Here is a 19,960-nt window from a genome sequence, read left to right as displayed (position 1 = left end):
TCTTCAAACAGAGTAGTCAACCATTAAGTATGAGATTGTGTTATCATCAATTTATTTAAATATTCATTTCTAAGAATACTATTTTATATATAGTAAATTCCCAGGAATAATTTCTTAAAAATATACAATCATATAAAGGATGACACATATATTTATCTTACAAAAAGCCAGATCAACATTGGCTTTCTAAAGCACTAACTGTAAAGGAGTTGGAGACCAGCCTCCTTAGGATTGATTATCATGACTGATTGTTGATGTCTGTTATGGTTGCAGATGCAGGAAGTGATGACATGAGTATATTTACTATGTCTATTTTACATAAAGTCACAAATAATAGATTCATAGATTACATTTGTGAAAATCTGATATGTATGGAAGCAGGAATTAACTTACCTTGGAAGATAACTGCTCTTCTACAAAGTTTTACTACTTGCAAGAGACTGAATATTATATGGAATGGGCATATATTTTGGTGATATATATTTATAAAATATATGTATACACATATATATATTTTTATGTATGTGTTTTTATTTATATATATGTTATATATATAAATAGAAAAAATGGTTGAGCTAAAGTAAACATCATCCATCCTCCAGTAATAAACAACTATTGATATTTGATGAGTATTAAATATAAAAAATAGCCATACTATCAAAGTAGTCTTTGAGTTTTTTAATATAACGCACTAACTTGAATTCCTGGTTCCTAGGTATTCTCTTAAAACTATACTTTCCTGTCTGTCAGATTCTAATGATTGCATACACTTGCAGCATATAGATATTATTTAATCATGTGTTTGGGGCATTTGTGATGGTTCTAAGTTTTCATTATTATAAACAGTGCTCAAATCCTCATTTTTCTAACTGCTTTATAAATATTCTATTATAGAATTTATCAAACATACATAGAAGTAGAGAGAATTGTATAATACACTTCCAAGAGCTGATAACCCAGCTTCAAATGCCATCGATATCCTGCAAATCATGTTTAACTGTCCCCTCTGAACTTTTATAGTGAAGGGACATTTCAGATTGAATTTCAGATGTTATGTCTTCTTACCTAAAGTATTTCAGAATGCATTTCTAATTGATAAGAACACCATAATCACCATGCTATATATCACATCTGATAAAATTAATAATTCCTTAATATCACCTAGCCCTTGACACATCTTCTCTAAAAACAGTGCATATACTTCTTCCATTAGGATAAGTATCTTGAAGTAAAATTGCTAGAGCAGAGTTTGCACCTTTTTAATGACTTTTGATATGTAGTGCCAGTATCTATCATGGTCAAGATTGGTGCAGTCAAGATTGCACAAATGTAGCATCACAATTCTGATATTCATTGGTACTGCGGAGGAAAGAAAGATATGGATATTTGGGATATCTTGAAAATAACATAGTATGGTTGTAAGAAGGGGAAGATGAGGAAGACAGGTGGGGAAGAAGGCAAGAAATTACAACAATGACAATAAAAACCCAAACCCAAGAGTAATGCTGTAACCTTAGTGACTGGTGCTTCTGAGTCAAGGTCTTTACCAAGGTTCTGTACAGAATATTGAAACAGTGAAGGCAGAGTTTCAATTTGAGCTTCATAATGAGGGTGGGGTAGCAGGAAGTAGAGCAGGAACCTTCCACCACACCCTGACTCACCACCAATTTCACACTCTGCAGGAGCAGCCTGTGACCTACCTCCAGGAGATGGCCTCTTCAAGTCTTACTTCCTAAAGCATCTACTAGAGGGATGGCCTTTTACCTTTCATCTCTACTACCTGTGCATCCTGAGCCGCCCTAACAGATGTTCAGGTTACTAAGTTGACATGGCTGCACATGGCATAGGAGAACGATGAGGGGCTTTCATGTATGGAAGGCAGTTACTTTCTAGTGTCTGGAACTGATACTAAAAACTGCAGACCTAGAAAACAAACTTATGGTTACCAAAGAGAAAAGGGAGAAAGGAGGGATAAATTAGGAGTATGGGATGAACAGAAACACACTACTATACATAAAATAGATAAACAACAGGGACCTACTGTATAGCCAAGGCAACCATATTCAGTAACTTGTAATAACCTCCAATGGAAAAGAATCTGAACAACTGCATATATAATTGAATCACTTTGCTGTACATCCAAAACACAACATTGTAAATCAACTATACTTCAATTTAAAAAAAAAAAAATCTACATACATTCACAAGAGGAAAGGAACCTACATTTACTCAGCAACTTTAAGTTGTCGGTTTAACCTCAATATTTTTCAACCTTTACATCCCTCTCTAAGGAAGGTACTACCATCTTTATTTTATAAATGAGAAAATGGAGGTGCTACTTTAAGTCTTTTCTAGAATAAGTGAGTGAGTGAATGAATGAATGAAAGAAAAAACTACTAAGTGAACAAATATACAGTTGAACAACAAAACACAAACAGTAGAAACCTGAGAGATCAACTTAGCATACGTTAAAGAAAATAGCTAGTAGGTGGCAGAGCAAGGATTCAAACTTAGGTCTATGTGATTTCCAAGCCAGGATGTTGATAACTGAGTATGTCATGCATAGTCCCTAGTGTTAAAGTTCAAATTATCCTGATTTTCCTCTTCTTGTTCTCTCTTTCTCACTTTATGTGTGTGTCTGTGTTAATTTTCTGTTAACTTAGTTAATATTTATAGTCTTGCTCTGTGCCATGCATTTGTTGTAAACACTGCATACATCCCCACATGGAAGCCTGGCATCGATCCTGTGGAGGAGATGCTATCATCATCCCCATTTTAAAGATGGAAAAACTTAGACTGGTTAGGTTATTTGCTCAAGATCATCTAGCTAGCAAGTAACAAAGTCAGGAATTGAACCCTAGAATTCTAGTTCCAGAGTCGCTTTTAATCTTTTTAACTATTAAACTATCAATTTAATATGTGCTTTTTATACCCATATTTGTTCCCATATAAGTATATTCAGATTATATAAAGTGCCCTTCTGTTTCCCAGGCAATTTAAAGGAATGAAAGATGGCAGCCCTTCTTGTGTTATGTAATATGCAACAGCTCTTTGGAGGCCTTTTGTGGAATAATATTGCAAACATTATTCCCTCCACCTCATCCATAAACACTCCCCATGGGAGTTGTGTTCTTTGTGGGATAATTTCCATTGCAATAATTCTTATTTGTTTTCTCAAAAATAATGGCTGGTTTCCACCACTCTCATCAGTAGATACAGCCAGCAAATTCTGTGGGTGCTTCTGAGAGCCTAAATTTGTCCCAACAGATCAGTAATGATCTTCTTGCCAAACTGATTTACATGTCTCCAACTTCAATTGACTTCAGTAAATGTTTACAGAAACTTGAATTGGGAAGGCGGAGATGAGCAGGGCAGAGTCTTTTTCTGCCAGGAACTTAAAGTTTCTGGAGAGAAGCAGACAAAGGACTGACTGTCCACAGCACTGCCCGGGTGCAGGCAGGGCAAGAGCAGAGGATATCTGGGAACACACCACGTGTATGGGAACCCACTACAGATATCCTGCAGCAGGTGGCCTCAAACCAAGGGTGAAGGACCCCTAGTTTATACAGCTGTGCAAAAGTCATCCTCTTGCGGAGACCGGACACCGCAAGTTCACTTACTCTGGTTAAATCCATGCAGTTCTTCCCATGTTTCTTGTGGGCTAATGCAATGTTAAATTTCTAATTGGGATCCAATTTGATCATTATGCATTTATGTTGGAGGAGGTCCCTCAGAGGATTTGACCTTTGGTTGACCCTCAAGCCGACCTGCCATTCCCAGAGTAAGAGCCATTTTCCAGGAAGTGGCCTTTAGAAGGTAAGGTGGTGTTGAGACTGTCTGGATGGTATAAAGGCCTCTGTCTCAATTTTTAAGATTCTGGCAGGCAGTTACCCAAGACTAGCCTCATTTGTGAGTTCCCTTGCTTGTTAAACCTGCCACCTACCAACCTGAAGAGCGCTCTCTCTTTCTTTGGTCTCTCCTTGCCCTCCGTGTATGGGGGCCAGTTTCACATTTCACCCAGGGAACTCCTAGGTTTGTAAACCAACAAATTATCCAACAGGTTGGTGTTTATTCGATTTTTATTAAAAGGGCAGTGTGTCCCTGGTGATCTTAATTGCTTGCTTTATTCACTGTTCTATGAAATTCTCATGTGCAGTTGGGTCTATTTCTGGACTTTCTGTTTTATTCCAATGGTCTATTGATCTCCTTGGTCTTGTGTCAAATTTATTCTTTTTATTCCTAGAGATTTATAATCTGTCGTCACAATGTCATACCTGGTAGGATTTGTCTTCCTCTTCTTCACCTCCCTTCATCAACATCCCCAAACACTCACATGCAGTTGCTCTTCTTTTTCAGAGTTCTCTTGGTTTTTATATTTTCTCCATATGAATGGTAAAAGCAGCTTGTCTAACTCTAGAAAAAGAAAATGTTAATATTTTCTGTTAAGATCACAGAAAACTTACAAATTAGCTTCAAGGGAATGGACAAAAGGGGAATTTTAAAATCCTAATGAAAGACAAAAGTCAACCTAATTAAATGGAAAGATACACTTGTCCTTGGATAGGTATTTTTTTGTAGCTATTTTAGTGGTGGTAGTCTCTTGTACACATCTTAGAAGTGATTTTGTTTGTGTATACAAAAATAGATGATTTCTCTCAATTTTATATGCTGCCACTTTTCCAACTTTCCTTCCTTTATAGTAGCTTTTTCAAAGATATATTCTTAGTGGCCTGAGATAATCGCTCTTATTTCAGGGGAGTTTGTATATCACTGGAGTTGCAGCCAAGGTGTGTTAAAGAGAGGTGCATTTCTTGGTGGTGGAAAGCTTGGTGTCTGCCAGGACAAGCACACACATCTTACCAACTAGAAAAGAGGTTCAGGTGGAAACTGTCAGAGGTGGTAGTGGTGGGGGAAGGGTGCTGTGAGAGGGAGAGCTCAGGCCACTTGAAGGAACACATGTTCTCCAGCACCTGCTGACGCCTGCCACGTGGGAATGGGGTCTGTGTTTCCAGACCGTCTATCGTTAAAGGGAAGCCAGAAATCTGGACTTAGAAAATAAATCTCCTGATTCTCTGATTAGCTTTTAAAATACTCTGGGGCAAAATAGAGAGGACAAGTCTGTAGGTTAAATATATTCCATAATCCATCAGTGTGTCACATCTGGGAATCAAATGATGTCATTCGGATGGGAGAAAAGCTAGGGGAAAGGATACTAACATGGGATTTTTGACTTGTCATGGTTGTATTTGTTTCCTGGAGCTGCCATAACAAGTGACCACAAACTTAGTGGCTTAAAACAACAGAACTTTATTCTCTTACAGTTCTGGAGGCTAGATGTCTGAAATGAAGGTGTGGACAGGACCGTGATTCCTCTGAAGGCTCTGGGAGAGGATCCTTCCTTGCCTCTTCCAGCTTCAGGTGGCTCCAGGATTCCCTTAGCTTGTGGCTGCATCACTTCAGTCTCTGCTTCCATCTCCACACGGCCTTCTCCACAGCCCCCTCTCCCTGTGGGTCCCTCCTCTGTGTGTCTTTTATAAGTATCCTTGTCATTGGCTTTAGGGCCAACACAGATAATCCAGGATGACCTCATCTTGAGAGCCTTAACTACATTTGCAATATAACTTCTTGTTAGACAGTATCCAAATATTTTCCCAGGAAGGTCATAGTCACAAGTTCAGGAGGTTAGGAAATGGACATATCTTCTGGGGGCCACAATTTAACCCACTACCATGAGTTCTAAAAATAGAAAAGGGAATAAAGCAAATGCTTATTTTCAAAATGTATGGTTCTGATTGACCCTCTCAGCAGGAGGGAACGTGAGTTCCCGGCTGCTTTTCCTCATCAGTGTCTCCATCTTCCCTCCCCACCCCTTCATCCTCTTGTCTCTTGTCCTCTCTTCTACTTCCTTCCTTCTCTTTCCCCCCTCCTTTTCCCCCTCCCCCCTTCTCACTCTTTCCCTCTCTCTCTGTCCCCATCTGTGTTTTCGCCCCTTCTTTTTATTCATCGATTCATTCGTCTATTCTGTTAGTATCGCCTCCCTATGATGTGCCAGGAGCTGTGTTTCTGAATCATGACCACATCCTTCTGGAGTCAGAGGCGGACCAGGTAGAGCTAAGAGCCTCTCCTTTACAGGCGAGTGCATAGGAAGCCTTGGGTCCTCCTTGCCGTGTAGGCTGACGGGGATATTCTAGCCTGCAGTGCATGACTTGTGTGGATAAGGCAGCAGTCAGGGCCACTGGTCACTCTCTTATGCCTCGTGAAGCTCCATTAGTATCTGTCAGTCTCCGTTCACCGTAGCCGAGCAGGGCTCTTGACACTGATAGTTTTCCTTTCATACTACGCACCTGGGAGAGCCATCTTCCTTCTCAGCTGGAAAGGTCACCTCCCAAACATACCGCTCGGGATGAATTATGTGTCTATTGATTTGCACACTCTTGTCTTGACCACAAATTTCAGGAGGAGTTTAAAGGCAACAAACACCCCAGTTAAAAGAACAAAGAACCAGATAAATGTCGTTTTATACTACTAGCTAAAACCCTGCTCATCATTTCTATGCTGATCTCAGTTTACTTCCAAGATTATAGGAATATTGTTCAACATGGGATATTTGCTTTAGAATCCCCTGGAGATTAATTTCTGAAATTAAAATCATCTGTCCAACAAAAGGAACAATTTAATACTAAGAATGTCATCAGCTCCACATAAAAAAATGATTTTCTCCCTTAAGGTAATTCTTATTCTGTTTTCTATGAACTGAAACCCTAGTCTTTTAAAACTCAGGTTATTTAACTAATAATAAAGGGATGTGTGTCCAGATCACTTTTCTTCAGAGCTCTCACAGAAATGAGAAGAAAGTATTAATTCACTGTGAAACACACAGACACACACCCATACATGCATATATTATTAGAGTTATTGTAAATTCTGCTTCAATCCCTAACTCTCTGTTGCACCTTGGTGACTGTACATCTGGTATTAAATAGCCTCGTCCTTAAAAAAAAAAAAAAAGGTAAAATTGTGAGGCTATAGAAACTGTAATGAACTTGGGAAAAAACAAAAAGACCCAGATCTGACCTTCAGTGGGCCTGACCTCTGTGTTATCAACTCTCCAGATGATTTTGATACCCACCCAACTGTGTGAATCACTGCTCTACATGGGAGCAAACACCAGGGTCTCGAATTAGCCAGACCTGAGCCCAGAATCCTCTCTGAGCCTTAGTTTCTACCTCTAAAGTGTGAATAACTTTAGTACCTACTTACCTACTTCCTAGGGTTTATGTGACACTTAATGAAAAATATATATATAATGCTTGTTATTTTTCTAATTATAACTAGTGGTACAACTTTTTATGTAACCAAATGTAAATCTGTCTGACATCAGGATTTGTAACGACTACTTGGGAGACTAACTTATTGATATATTTATTCATTCATTGGATAAACGTTTATGCCATTAGTCTATTAGAGTTTTAGTAACGATACCAGATAGCATATACATAGAAGATGGTGCATGTATATGTATTGATTTTGAGGCCAGTTGTCCTGGGATACTTTGAAATGTGAGAACGACTTCAGTATTCCTCAGGCATAGCTATTCCATCTGAACAAATGTCCAATCTCTGCTCATCGCCACTCCCTATGTTTCCCTTTTTTCATCTCTGTATCTTCTCTCTCCAGGAAGCCCTCTCTGATTCCCTAACACGGTTCTATCCCTGTACCCTTCCTGCATGGAAGCTATCACAGTTGTAATTTTGTATTTATTTAAATGATACTTTTTCAAGTCTGTCTTCCCCACCAGGCTGGTCCTAAATCCCATAAGGGACAGATAGGTTTTAATCCCAAGGTTTGTGAGTGCAGAGAATAGCGCCTGTCACAGGGCGGTGCTCAGTAAATATTTAATGTATGAGTATGTTTATTGAAGAACCAACAGTTCATATTTTACTGCATCAGGCACAGTGCTGAATGCTTTACACATAATAGTGTGTTTAATCCTTGTAACAAACTGATGAGGTAGGTATTACTATTAACCCCATTTTACAGATGAGGAACCTTGAACTGAATAATGTGCTCAAGTTCATACAGTTCAAACCCACCACTGTGACATCGATGTATAGTTCACCACTACACTACATGGTTTTTCTACTGCCAGAAAAAGTGCAGGTCTCCTATGGGTTGGCAGTTCACATCTCTAGGAAACCACACAAAAGCCAATGTATGCTATGTTGGTACCTGGCTAAGGGCTCTGAGTTACCCCTCAAGGCCATGGGCCTTCAGAAGAGGTAGTGAAGATGTTACCAAAAGTGGGGTCTGCTACTCTCTGCTCAAAAGCCAGTAAAGAGGAAAGGTTGGTGAACAGGAAAGTTGGCTTTACTCCGGAGGCCAGCAACCGGGGAGAGAGGGCGGACTCGTGTCCAAAGGCCGATCCGCGCACTGACAGTCAGTGGGCAAGAGCTTTTAAAGAGGAGTTTCAGGGGTCACAGCTGGAGGGAGGGGCCTACATGCAGAAACAGCACAGTCAGCTCTGACAGGCATCTTGAAATTGGTCATGCCATGGTCTGATCCGCGTCATCTTGATTGTTTTGAGTACAGTTAATCTTTAGTTCCAGGGTCAATTTGTTCCTACTTTTTTGAGGCCAGTTCTTGGAATGGTGGCAGCTTATGGCCTGGCTACAGTCTGGTCATCATGTAATTAACTTCTTCCATATGGTGGTGGTTTCAGCACTGTCTATAAGACAGCTCAAAGGATATGGCTCAGAATGTTATCTACAGCCCTTGAGGAGGAGCTAAAGGTCCTTGACTTTGCTTAATGACTAAACTATTATTATTTTCTCCTGTTTGACTGCTTTCCTTTGCTTCTGCATTTTCTCACTTCTCTGATTAAACTTATGCTTTGGCTAAAGTTTTTGTACAGACCAAAGGCAGGCAGAGAACATGAAGGGGGAAGGACCACAGTGTCCTGCTCCATTTCAAAGGCACAGGCTATTTAAGGTTACCTTCTTAGAAGCACTAAAACGTTGCACTAGGATGGAAATTCCTGGGCTGGGGAGCCCAGAGTGATAACAGGAGGCAAAGTTGAGGAACACAGCCTTTGAGGCTGCAAAGGAGCCTTGAGAAGCAATGGAGCGAACACGCCAGGAAAACTCACCCGCAGGTCACACAGTGCCCTCCACCTCCCCCCAGCCATCTGCAGGCCACAGGATGCAAGGGAAGGCTCCTGCCATCCTGAACACGGTACTAAGCAAAAGTCTCAACTGCAGAAGCAAAGCGAAGACCCTGTCATCAGAACCAGTGCAAAGATTCGAGGCTGAGAAGGTGACAAGGCTGACATTTAACAAATTGGGCTGGAACGGCTTAAAGCCCAGCTTCAGAAGCGCAGGATTTGCTTCTCACAATCTGGGCCACAGGAGCATCACCTGGATCTCGTTAAAAACCCAAGATTGGAGAAGTCCGGCTTCTCAAAGCAGGGGCTGCATGCACAGCACCTGGGGCTTGTTAAAAAGGCAGCCTCTCTGGTCCCACCCCAAACCTCCACCCCTTCTGAGATGCCCCGGAAAGTTGGTCGCGCGTTCCCTGGGGGAGTGAAAGCTGAATTCAGCCTACAAGTGAGTCCCTGCTGTGAGGAGGCGAAGGAGGAGAAGGAAGCTGGGAGCGAACTGGATGTGTGAGTAAAAGGACGGAGGTTCAGACCAGGAAAGCCTGTTGCTCATCCGCCTCCTGTTATGGTGCAGGCTTTGCAGAAATCTGCTGGTTCTCCCTTAGAACAGAGGGAGGTGCCTGCTGCCTTCTCTTGGCCTGCCACCGTGCTAGCTAGCTGCACCCTAGTCCTTCCTTCACCAGCGTGTTTTTGCATTTCCAGCAGACACAGGCTGAAGAGAGAGGTGTTTTGAAGTGATGGACTTTTTCAGTGATGACGTTTCCTGTAAAGCTGTTTTCTTCTGAGCTGGGGAATATATGTATCGGTGCTACAATTTGAGCCATTTTAGTAGTTCCTATTCTGAGTCTGGTTTGAGCTTCAGACCTGTGGCGTGCGGCCAAAGAGTTTATTTCTATCTGTGTTCTCTGGAGGCTGCTTCTTCCTTAAGAGTGTGCTGTTCGGGTGTCTCACAAAGAGGGGCTTAGGGTGCCGTGCTAATGCAGGAGTGCTTCAGTTGTCTGTGGCTGCAGGAAAAACCACCTCAAGTGTTAGTGGTTTAAAAGATGAATCGCCACAGTTCTGCAGTCGGGGTGGTCTCAGCTGAGTGGTTCTACTGCAGTCAGCTGGACGGCTGCAAAGTCCACAAAGGCTCTACTGAGAGCGCTGGGGTCTGGCTGGGCTCTTCTCTCTCCGCATGATGTCACGTACCCCAGCCACTCGTGTTAGAGCGTGGTAGCTGGATTCCAAGGGGCGTCTCACAAGGACAAGGCACGGTGAGTAAAGGGTTTTCCGGCCTCCGCTTGCATCGCACCTGCCAATGTCCCGTGAACAAAGAGGCAGGCTGCGCAAGAGGGGACCACACAAGGGGGTGAAGCCCAGGAAGCATGGTCCATCAGGGGCCATCAGTGTCACAGTCTACCACTGTTGCCTTTTTTTTTTTTTTCCCCTTGCGGGGGTTTGGCGGGGGGATAGATGGAGAGAAAAGTGGAAGTTAACTAGTTACCATTGTGCGTGTGTGTATGTATGTACATGACCAAGAGCATACATGTAGTGTTCCTGGAAACTCTGGGGGACTCTGTCTTTCCCCCAAAGATTCCCCTTTATTTGGTAATTGTTCTTTCACTGAACAGTCATGTGGAGGCAGGGTTATGGGAAAACAGTGAGGTGGGAGGGGACTTCCAGCCAGACAGATGGATCGATCAGTGTTGATATCAGAGTGAGTCAGATGCTACAGCTCCATTACTCTCAAGTCAGCGAAGGCAGCGCGTATAAAAGGACAGTTTCCTGGATACTGGGTCAAGAATCATGTTCTCACAACACCCTAGAAAATAACTAAAAGATGTAGACTATTCTTTTTATTTTCTCTAAAATATAATCTCCTGTATAGGTTTCTTTTTCCTTTCTTTTTTTTTTTCTTTGTCTCATTTACTTATTTCAAGTTTTCCACTTACAGTAGGGTTACTGTATGTTGGGCCATGAATGTAGTGGTGAATAAAATTAAACTGACGTGCTCCTCTTGTGAAGTTTAGAGTTGAGAGCTGTTTTTTTCTTGTGGCCTTAAATAAGAGTAACTGAGTAATTTACATAATGTGAACGTAAGTCCATCTACTGCTATGGTTCTTGACCTTAAACTCCGTGAGTTTCCAAAGTCTTCCCACTGCCACAAGCAAGATGCCATAAGGAAAACAGGTGGTATCATCTTACAGGTAAATGAAAGGAAGATAAGAAAGTTCCAGCATGTGCTTGCTCATGTTTCCCTGACTTAGCGAGATTAGTGGAGCTGGGATTCAAGGCCAGCCCTTGTGATACTGAATCCAATCTGATTCTCACAGGACCACTGGCCCACTTAAAGCTGCACCATGCTAAAGAGGTAGCTAGAGATTTTCTGGGGACTTGTTCTCTCGAGTCTGCTTATCTAACACTCTTTAGAAACAGCATTACACTTATGTTGGGGTCAGTTTACCTATGGACTCTTCAAAAACTTCCATTTTGACTGGAGAGTCAGTTCCATAATGGGTCCTTACTAAATGCAAGAGGGTTCTTAGAATGATAATCACAGGTCAGTAACTCACATGCTTAGGGATGCAGAATATGGCATAATGGTTGACCTTGGGCACTTTATTATGTCTTCTAAGATTCTCTTTTTTCATTGGCAAAATGGAAATGATAGCAACTACCACATAGGCTGTTGAGATGAATGAAAGAATCTACATAAAGCAGAGAGTCTGGTCCATAGTAAGCACTGAAATGATCACTTATTATCTTGGTGATGATGAAAACCTAGCCTACTCACTAGAGATACAAGGGATGCTGTGATCACTGGGTCACTGCTAAGGTCCCTAATGCAGATTTCATTGTGAAAGGTCATTTGTAGGCCACACATCTGCCTGACAGATTGAACTAGGGATTTAGCCATAGGAGTTAGCATTAGTATTTTTTTCCTCACTTTTTTTTTTTTGATTGACACAAAAGAGCAAGCATCCAGTCTACTAAAACGAAGAAAAACCATCATTGGTATTTTTATTTCCAAATGTCCCAGCAGTGCCCCGCAAGCAATAACCTTTTCATTTAACTCTGTTTAGGGTTTGATGCCTATTTTACATCCCGCACACTTGAAAACAACAGAAGAAACGTATGGTTTGCCGAATACTGGGAGGAAAACTTCAACTGCAAGTTGACAATTAGTGGGTCAAAGAAAGAAGACACAGATCGCAAATGCACAGGTAATTTCCTTCTCATTGTTCTTCTCCTGTTACTCTACGTGGCCAGCATTGTAATGTCTGCAGAGCTGACAGAAGGAAGCTTGGCTGGAGACAAATTGAAAAAGTAAATCGAATTTTACTAGATTGTTCAGAAAATGGCACAGGAGCATAAGTCTTGAGGGACCAGAGCAGTACAGACAAGAATGTATTCTTCTCTGCCTGTCCATCTAGCAGTAATTGACATTTTCATTGATTCTTTGAATGCAAAAGAGGTCATGTTGCCTTGAATGCTCTCACCGATAAATATTAGTTCATGTTGTAGCCAGGAGTATAAAGTCATTTTCACATAGACCAAAATCTCTTACAAATTCCATACCAGCATCAGATTTAACTATCAGCAGAGAAATGACAAAAAATGCGAAAACAATATATTTGATTAAGGAAAGAAAGTACTTGGGGTTAGAGTAATGAGAATTCCAATGGATTTTCATAATGTCCAAATTAATGTCACCTGCTATTTAAAATATGCTTTAAGATACTCACTAAGCCTCGTATGTAACCTTGCATAAATATTCCAAATAAAAAACACGAGCGTGTTTGCCATGTATGTACGTGTGTATATATATATGTATATGTATGTATGTATGTATGTGTATATATATATATATGATATGCATATATATACACACATATATATAGTGGGTTGGCCAAAAAGTTCGTTCTGGCTTTTCTGTAACATCTTGTGGAAAAACCCGAACGAACTTTTTGGCCAACCCTGTGTGGGTGTAGGTGTGTGTGTGCATGTGTGTATACACACAAATATATATGCAGTAATCAGAAGGCAAAATCACATGTTTATTCATTGGTTGATTCACAAATATATATTGAGCGACTCCTTTCTGCTAAGCACTGTGCTAGGTACTGCTGATCTGATGGTGAGCAAACCAGGTAATGACACTGCTTTCGCGCTGCTTAGAGTGTAGTGAGAGAAGATCAACGTTATTCCAGTGACCTTGCTATGAATACATAATTATAAATTGCAATAAATGTTCTGAGTGAGGCAACAGCGTATAATGAAGGAATTTTACTCATATTAAAGGCAGAAGCTCTCTCAAAAGATGAGTAGACATTGGCTGGTTAGGGATGGGGAAGAACAGATTGGAGAATTTCTGATGGAGGAAGAGCATGGCACAGGGCTCGAAGCAGGAAAAATGATGGTACCTCTTAGGATGTGAAAAGCAGAAAAACATGAAGTACAGTGAATAGGATGAATGTGTGAGCCGAGGCTGCAAGTATAGAGATACGGACAAGGAATAAGCCATGCTGGGATGAATGTGGATTTTGGTCTTTATCCTGTGGATACTGGAAATTGTGGGAGGTCTACACAAGGGTGTGATGTGTTCTACCATCACCTAGCCCTCTATTAATTAGCATTCCCCAATTTTATACTTCAGTAGCCTTCAACATTTGTAATGATGACCTTGAGGTACCACAAACCCTAAAATGTCTTTAGTATGATCAAGAAAGAGACATTCATATTGTATACACTCATGTGTAGTTTTTCTCTGCAATGTGGGTTTTCGAATATTGACCATTCAGATACTGTAGATTCACCCATTCAGTAAACATCTATTAATGAAGAATAATGCATGTAGAGCATGGTACTAAAACACCACAGATGGTGCAAGGATGCTGAAGTTTAGGCCTTTTCCTCAAGGAGTTTTTCTTTTTGTGAAAAAGGAGAGATAAGATATAAACAGAGACATGAGTAACAATAATGATACAAAATCAATATGATGCACAATTGGATGCATAACTCAGTTAACTAGAATATCAGATTAACCACATTCTCTAGCCCGTAGTGTATAACAACAGTGTTTTCAATAATAGGATCCTTATAATGTTGGGGGAAAATTAATTCAATGTTGACTAGACCTAGGTGACACAAAGCTTTCAAGTAGAAATCGAAAAATTAGCTTGACATCTGGATAATTTGTCTATATGACGGGGACATCCAAACGTACTAGAAGTACCTCAGTGATTGATGACAGTTTTTTGGCTCTTTCTGACATTTGATGTTTTGTAGAGTCTGAAAGGTGGAATGAATTGTCTGACGGCCATTAGGATCGTTCCGTCTAAGGCTCGTCTGCAGTCTTTGTATACACTCTAAGCAGGCTGTTTTACCTGTAGTCACATTTTAGTGCTGATTATCAAGAATTTAGGTTTATAAAAACATATAAGCTCATTATCCAAACCACTACCTTCAAAAAATGGAAACAGAAGTGTTTATGTTTTCATATCATGCTTCCTCCACGTGAAAAACCTATGATCACACTTGGTAAATTAGCTGTGGCCCCTCTTCCTTTCCTTACTTACCACTTCCCTTGTGGTAAGAGGTGCCATACTGAGTGGAGGCCGATATTACTACTATCGTTGTGTCTTTTGTTCTTCCTGTTATTGGATATAAGAACGTGGGTGGTCTGTGTTTGTTATTCTTTCCCGTACTTTCTCTTTTCCAAATTCAACTAAACCTGTATCTGCTTTGGAAGTATTCCCAAAATACTATTTTAAAAATCTTGACATTTAGGTGTACCTCAACTTGGAAGTGGAAAAATGGGAGAAAAGACATAATGAGATTTGCTAGACCACAGGGAAAGAAAAAATGGAGAGAAATGACATATTAAACTGTATTAATGAGAATACTTGCAGTGAGAAGTTGTTTTAATGAAAGAGAAGAATGGATGAGAGAAGAAAGCCATTGATAGGCTTAAGGGTGTGGGTGATGTAAGGGAAAGCTTGGTACCCAGATTTTGAAACACTAAGAGAATGGGCACATTGGAAAGAAGCAACCAAATGAGGAGGTAGGCTGAGTAGTCTGGCATTGCCGATCTTGGAGTCTGGCATTGCAGAGAGTGCAGTTAGTAGATGTTTTGATCTCAGAGCTGCAGAAAACAGCCCACTTCACAGATCTCTCTCTGTGACTGGTCTCTGCTAAAGAACAAGAAAGTCTTAAAATATTCATTCCTAGGATTTGGACACAAACTAAAATGCAGACATTTTTTTTCTGGGATATATAGCCTCTTCAGCCATCATGAGCTACTTACTATATATTAGCTCCAAGTAGTCTTGGATCATTCAAGATTCAAGATCAAGATCATTGAATCAATCATCTGGTCAGACAAGTTTTGAAGATGAGTTGTGGGACCCATAGCTATTTGGAGAGAGCAAATTCCTGGTGTCAGGGGAAAACAGTGAGTTCTAAAAACCCAAGATGGTAAAAAAGTCATGAAAGGAAGAATAATTGTCAAACAAAAATTATTATTAAACATGAAATAAGCTGCATATGCTTTATAGTTTAACATTGGGCTACATGTGCATGGATTCTTACCTGAACAACCATGGAATCCTTATTCCTATGAATTATCCATATGCATTTAAAGTCTCCTTCAAACAAGGAAAGCTACCACGTACTTCAGTATTTTAAGAACATCCCAACTTTCCTTGATACCCAATTCCAAGGTCTCTCAACCTTGAGAGCTAGACATTCTTCATCCTACTTTCCCTGGTGGTTTATATAAATTGTCATTGATATAAATTAAGACTCTCCAGGGACCCATCCTGCTCATGGGTTATCTTGGCTGCCATCCTCCAAGGAGTCACGTAGTTGAGCAAGTTTATTGGTGGTGTAAGCTTTCACAGATAACACAAACTCTATCTGAAAGGTACTAATGCCATTCACGCTACTTCATGGTAGAGCTACATTTTCTCATGGAGGTAGTGGTAACTACACACACATTAAAGTAAGCATTTTTAGATAGCTCATCGTAGATTATTTGTTGCTTATGGGAAGAAAAATCAGACGTGATTTTTCTTTCAGGTTGAATTTATGCTCCCCCACCCTCCCCACCCCACTGGGTAAGTGTGTTTACCCTTAACACTTGCCAGTAGATTGCTGACACAGAGACCAGTTTAGCATATGATCTCTTTGGGAATAATATGTTTTTGTGGAGCTACCAAGGTCAAGAGAAGAAGGAAAATAAATAGGTGAAGTTATGTCTCTGCAAAAGAGATTGAGGCCATCTTGGTGTCAGGAAAATACTCTGACAAAGTGTGTGCGAAACCAGAGGTTTTGGCATGAAAGAGAACTAGCATTGTGTTCCAGGGCTATCTCTGAATATCCCTGTGAGAGACTGGAAAACAGTATTTAACCTCTCAAAGCCTTTCCTCATCTTTGAAATGGGAATAATAAAAGTTTAATTGCATCCAAAGTTGTTGTGGGAATTAAATGAGAGCCCTCAAGAAGAGGATCTAGAGGCTCTTTGGTGGGGCTAAGGGTGGACTCTGGGAGGGCTCACGCCAAGGAGTACTTTCCAGAACTTCTGCTGCCAGTGTCCTTGTCCCCACCATGAGCCACAGCCACCACCCCTAGTCTCTCTGCAGGAGACTAGCAGCCGTGTGGCTGACAGGGTATTGGTGCTCTGGCCAGGTGTCAGGCCTGAGCATCTGAGGTGGGAGAGCCGAGTTCAGGACATTGGTCCACTGGAGACCTCCCAGCTCCAAGTAATAGCAAATGGCAAAAGCTCTCCCAGAGATCTCTATCTCAACGCTAAGACCCAGTTCCACTCAACGAACAGCAAGCTACAGTACTGGACACCCCATGCCAAACAACTAGCAAGACAGGAACACAACCCCACCCAGTAGCAGAGAGGCTGCCTAAAATCATAATAAGGTCACAGACACCCCAAAACACACCACCAGACGTGGTCCTGCCCACCAGAAAGACAAGATCCAGACTCATCCACCAGAAAACAGGTACCAGTCTCCTCGAACAAGAAGCCTACACAACCCACTGAACCAACCTTAGCCGCTGGGGTCAGACACCAAAAACAACGGGAACTACGAACCTGCAGCCTGCGAAAAGGGGACCCCAAACACAGTAAATTAAGCAAAATGAGAAGACAGAGAAATACTCAGCAGATGATGGAGCAAGGTAAAAACCCACCAGACCAAGCAAATGAAGAGGAAATAGGCAGTCTACCTGAAAAAGAATTCAGAGTAATGATAGTAAAGATGATCCAAAATCTTGGAAATAGAGTGGAGAAAATACAAGAAACATTTAACAAGGACTTAGACGAACTAAGGAGCAAACAAACAATGATGAACAACACAATAAATGAAAGTAAAAATTCTCTAGAAGGAATCAATAGCAGAATAACTGAGGCAGAAAAACGGATAGGTGACCTGGAAGATAAAATAGTGGAAATAACTAAGGCAGAGCAGAATAAAGACAAAAGAATGAAAAGAATTGAGGACAGTCTCAGAGACCTCTGGGACAACATTAGACGCACCAACATTCGAATTATAGGGGTCCCAGAAGAAGAAGAGAAAAAGAAAGGGTCTGAGAAAATATTTGAAGAGACTATAGTTGAAAACTTCCCTAATATGGGAAAGGAAATAGTCAATCAATTCCAGGAAGCGCAGAGAGTCCCATACAGGATAAATCCAAGGAGAAATACGCCAAGAAACATATTAATCAAACTATCAAAAATTAAATACAAAGAAAAAATATTGAAAGCAGCAAGGAAAAACCAACAAATAACATACAAGAGAATCCCCATAAGGTTAACAGCTGAGCTTTCAGCAGAAACTCTGTAAGCCAAAAGGGAGTGGCAAGACATATTTAAAGTGACGAAAGGGAAAAACCTACAACCAAGATAACTCTACCCAGGAAGGATCTCATTCAGATTCGACAGAGAAATTAAAACCTTTATAGACAAGCAAAAGCTAAGAGAATTCAGCACCACCAAACCAGATTTTCAAAAAATACTAAAAGAACTTCTCTAGGCAGGAAACAGAAGAGAAGGAAAAGACGTTCAATAACAAACCCAAAACAATTAAGAAAATGGTAATAGGAACATGCATATCGATAATTACCTTAAATGTAAATGTTTTAATGGTCCCACCAAAAGACAGACTGGCTGAATGGATACAAAAACAACACCTGTATATATGCTGTCTACAAGAGACCCACTTCAAACCTAGGGACACATACAGACTGAAAGTGAGGGGATGGAAAAAGATATTCCGTGCAAATGGAAATCCAAAGGAAGCTGGAGTAGCAATTCTCATATCAGACAAAATAGACTTTAAAATAAAGACTATTACAAGAGACAAAAAAGGACACTACCTAATGATCAAGGGATCAATCCAAGAAGAAGATATTACAATTGTAAATATTTATGCACCCAATGTAGAAGCACATCAATACATAAGGCAAATGTTAACAGCCATAAAAGGGGAAATCGACAGTAACACAATCGTAGTAGGGGACTTTAACACCCCACTTTCACCAATGGACAGTTCAACAAAATGAAAATAAGGAAACACAAGCTTTAAATGATATATTAAACAGCATGGACTTAGTTGATATTTAAAGGACATTCCATCTAAAAACAACAGAATACACTTTCCTCTCAAGTGCTCATGGAACATTCTCCAGGATAGATCATATCTTGGGTCACAAATCAAGCCTTGGTAAATTTAAGAAAATTGAAATCATATCAAGTATCTTTTCTGACTACAACACTTTGAGACTAGATATCAATTACAGGAAAAAAATCTGTAAAAATTGCAAACACATGGAGGCTAAATACTATGATACTAAATAACCAAGAGATCACTGAAGAAATCAAAGAGGAAATCAAAAAATACCTAGAAACAAATGACAATGAAAACATGATGACCCACAGCCTATGGTATGCAGCAAAAGCAGTTCTAAGAGGGAAGTTTATAGCAATACAATACTACCTCAAGAAACAAGAAACAGCTCAAATAAACAACCTAACCTTACACCTAAAGCAATTAGAAAAAGAAGAACAAAAAAACCCCAAAGTTAGCAGAAGGAAAGAAATCATAAAGATCAGATCAGAAATAAATGAAAAAGAAATGAAGGAAACAGTAGCAAAAATCAATAAAACTATAAGCTGGTTCTTTCAGAAGATAAACAAAGCTGATAAACCATTAGCCAGACTCATCAAGAAAAAAGGAAAAAAAAAAAAAGAAAAAAAAAAAAAAGGGAGAAGACTCAACTCAATAGAATTAGAAATGGAAGAGGAGAAGTAACAACTGACACTGCAGAAAGGCAAAGGATCATGAGAGATTACTACAAGCAACTATATGCCAATAAAGTGGACAACCTGGCAGAAATGGGCAATTCTTAGAAAAGCACAACCTTCCGAGACTGAACCAGGAAGAAATAGAAAATATAAAGAGACCAATCACAAGCACTGAGATTGAAACTGTGATTAAAAATCTTCCAACAAACAAAAGCCCAGGACCAGATGGCTTCACAGGCAAATTCTATCAAACATTTAGAGGAGGGCTAACACCTATCCTTCTCAAACTCTTCCAAAATATAGCAGAGGGAGGAACACTCCCCAACTCATTCTGTGAGCCCACCATCACCCTGATACCAAAACCAGACAAAGATGTCACAGAAAAAGAAAGCTACCGGCCAGTATCACTGATGAACACAGATGTAAAAATCCTCAACAAACTACTAGCAAACAGGATCCAGTAGCACATTAAAAGGATCATACCCCATGATCAAGTGGGGTTTACCCCA

The 19,960-nt window shown here is 40.3% G+C and overlaps 1 protein-coding gene across 22 annotated transcripts in view; it reads left to right on the top strand.

The window, feature by feature from the left end:
• Window positions 1-19,960, top strand: part of GRM7 (glutamate metabotropic receptor 7) — a 1,142,612-nt gene that overhangs the window by 810,620 nt on the left and 312,032 nt on the right. For all 22 annotated transcript variants that reach the window (XR_014232667.1, XR_014232668.1, XR_014232669.1 and 19 more), the window contains one exon: window positions 12,217-12,357. Coding sequence is in view for 9 of the 22 variants with exons in the window: in XM_082347526.1 (XP_082203652.1) it covers window positions 12,217-12,357 (141 nt within the window). In the remaining 13 variants the exon portion in view is untranslated. The remainder of the gene's footprint in view (window positions 1-12,216; window positions 12,358-19,960) is intronic.

The sequence above is a fragment of the Balaenoptera borealis genome, assembly GCF_965194805.1.
Source record: "Balaenoptera borealis genome assembly, chromosome: 12".
Taxonomy (NCBI): Eukaryota; Metazoa; Chordata; class Mammalia; order Artiodactyla; family Balaenopteridae; genus Balaenoptera; species Balaenoptera borealis.
The sequence above is the reverse complement of the archived record's forward strand: the minus strand, read 5'-3'. Positions and strand labels throughout refer to the sequence as shown.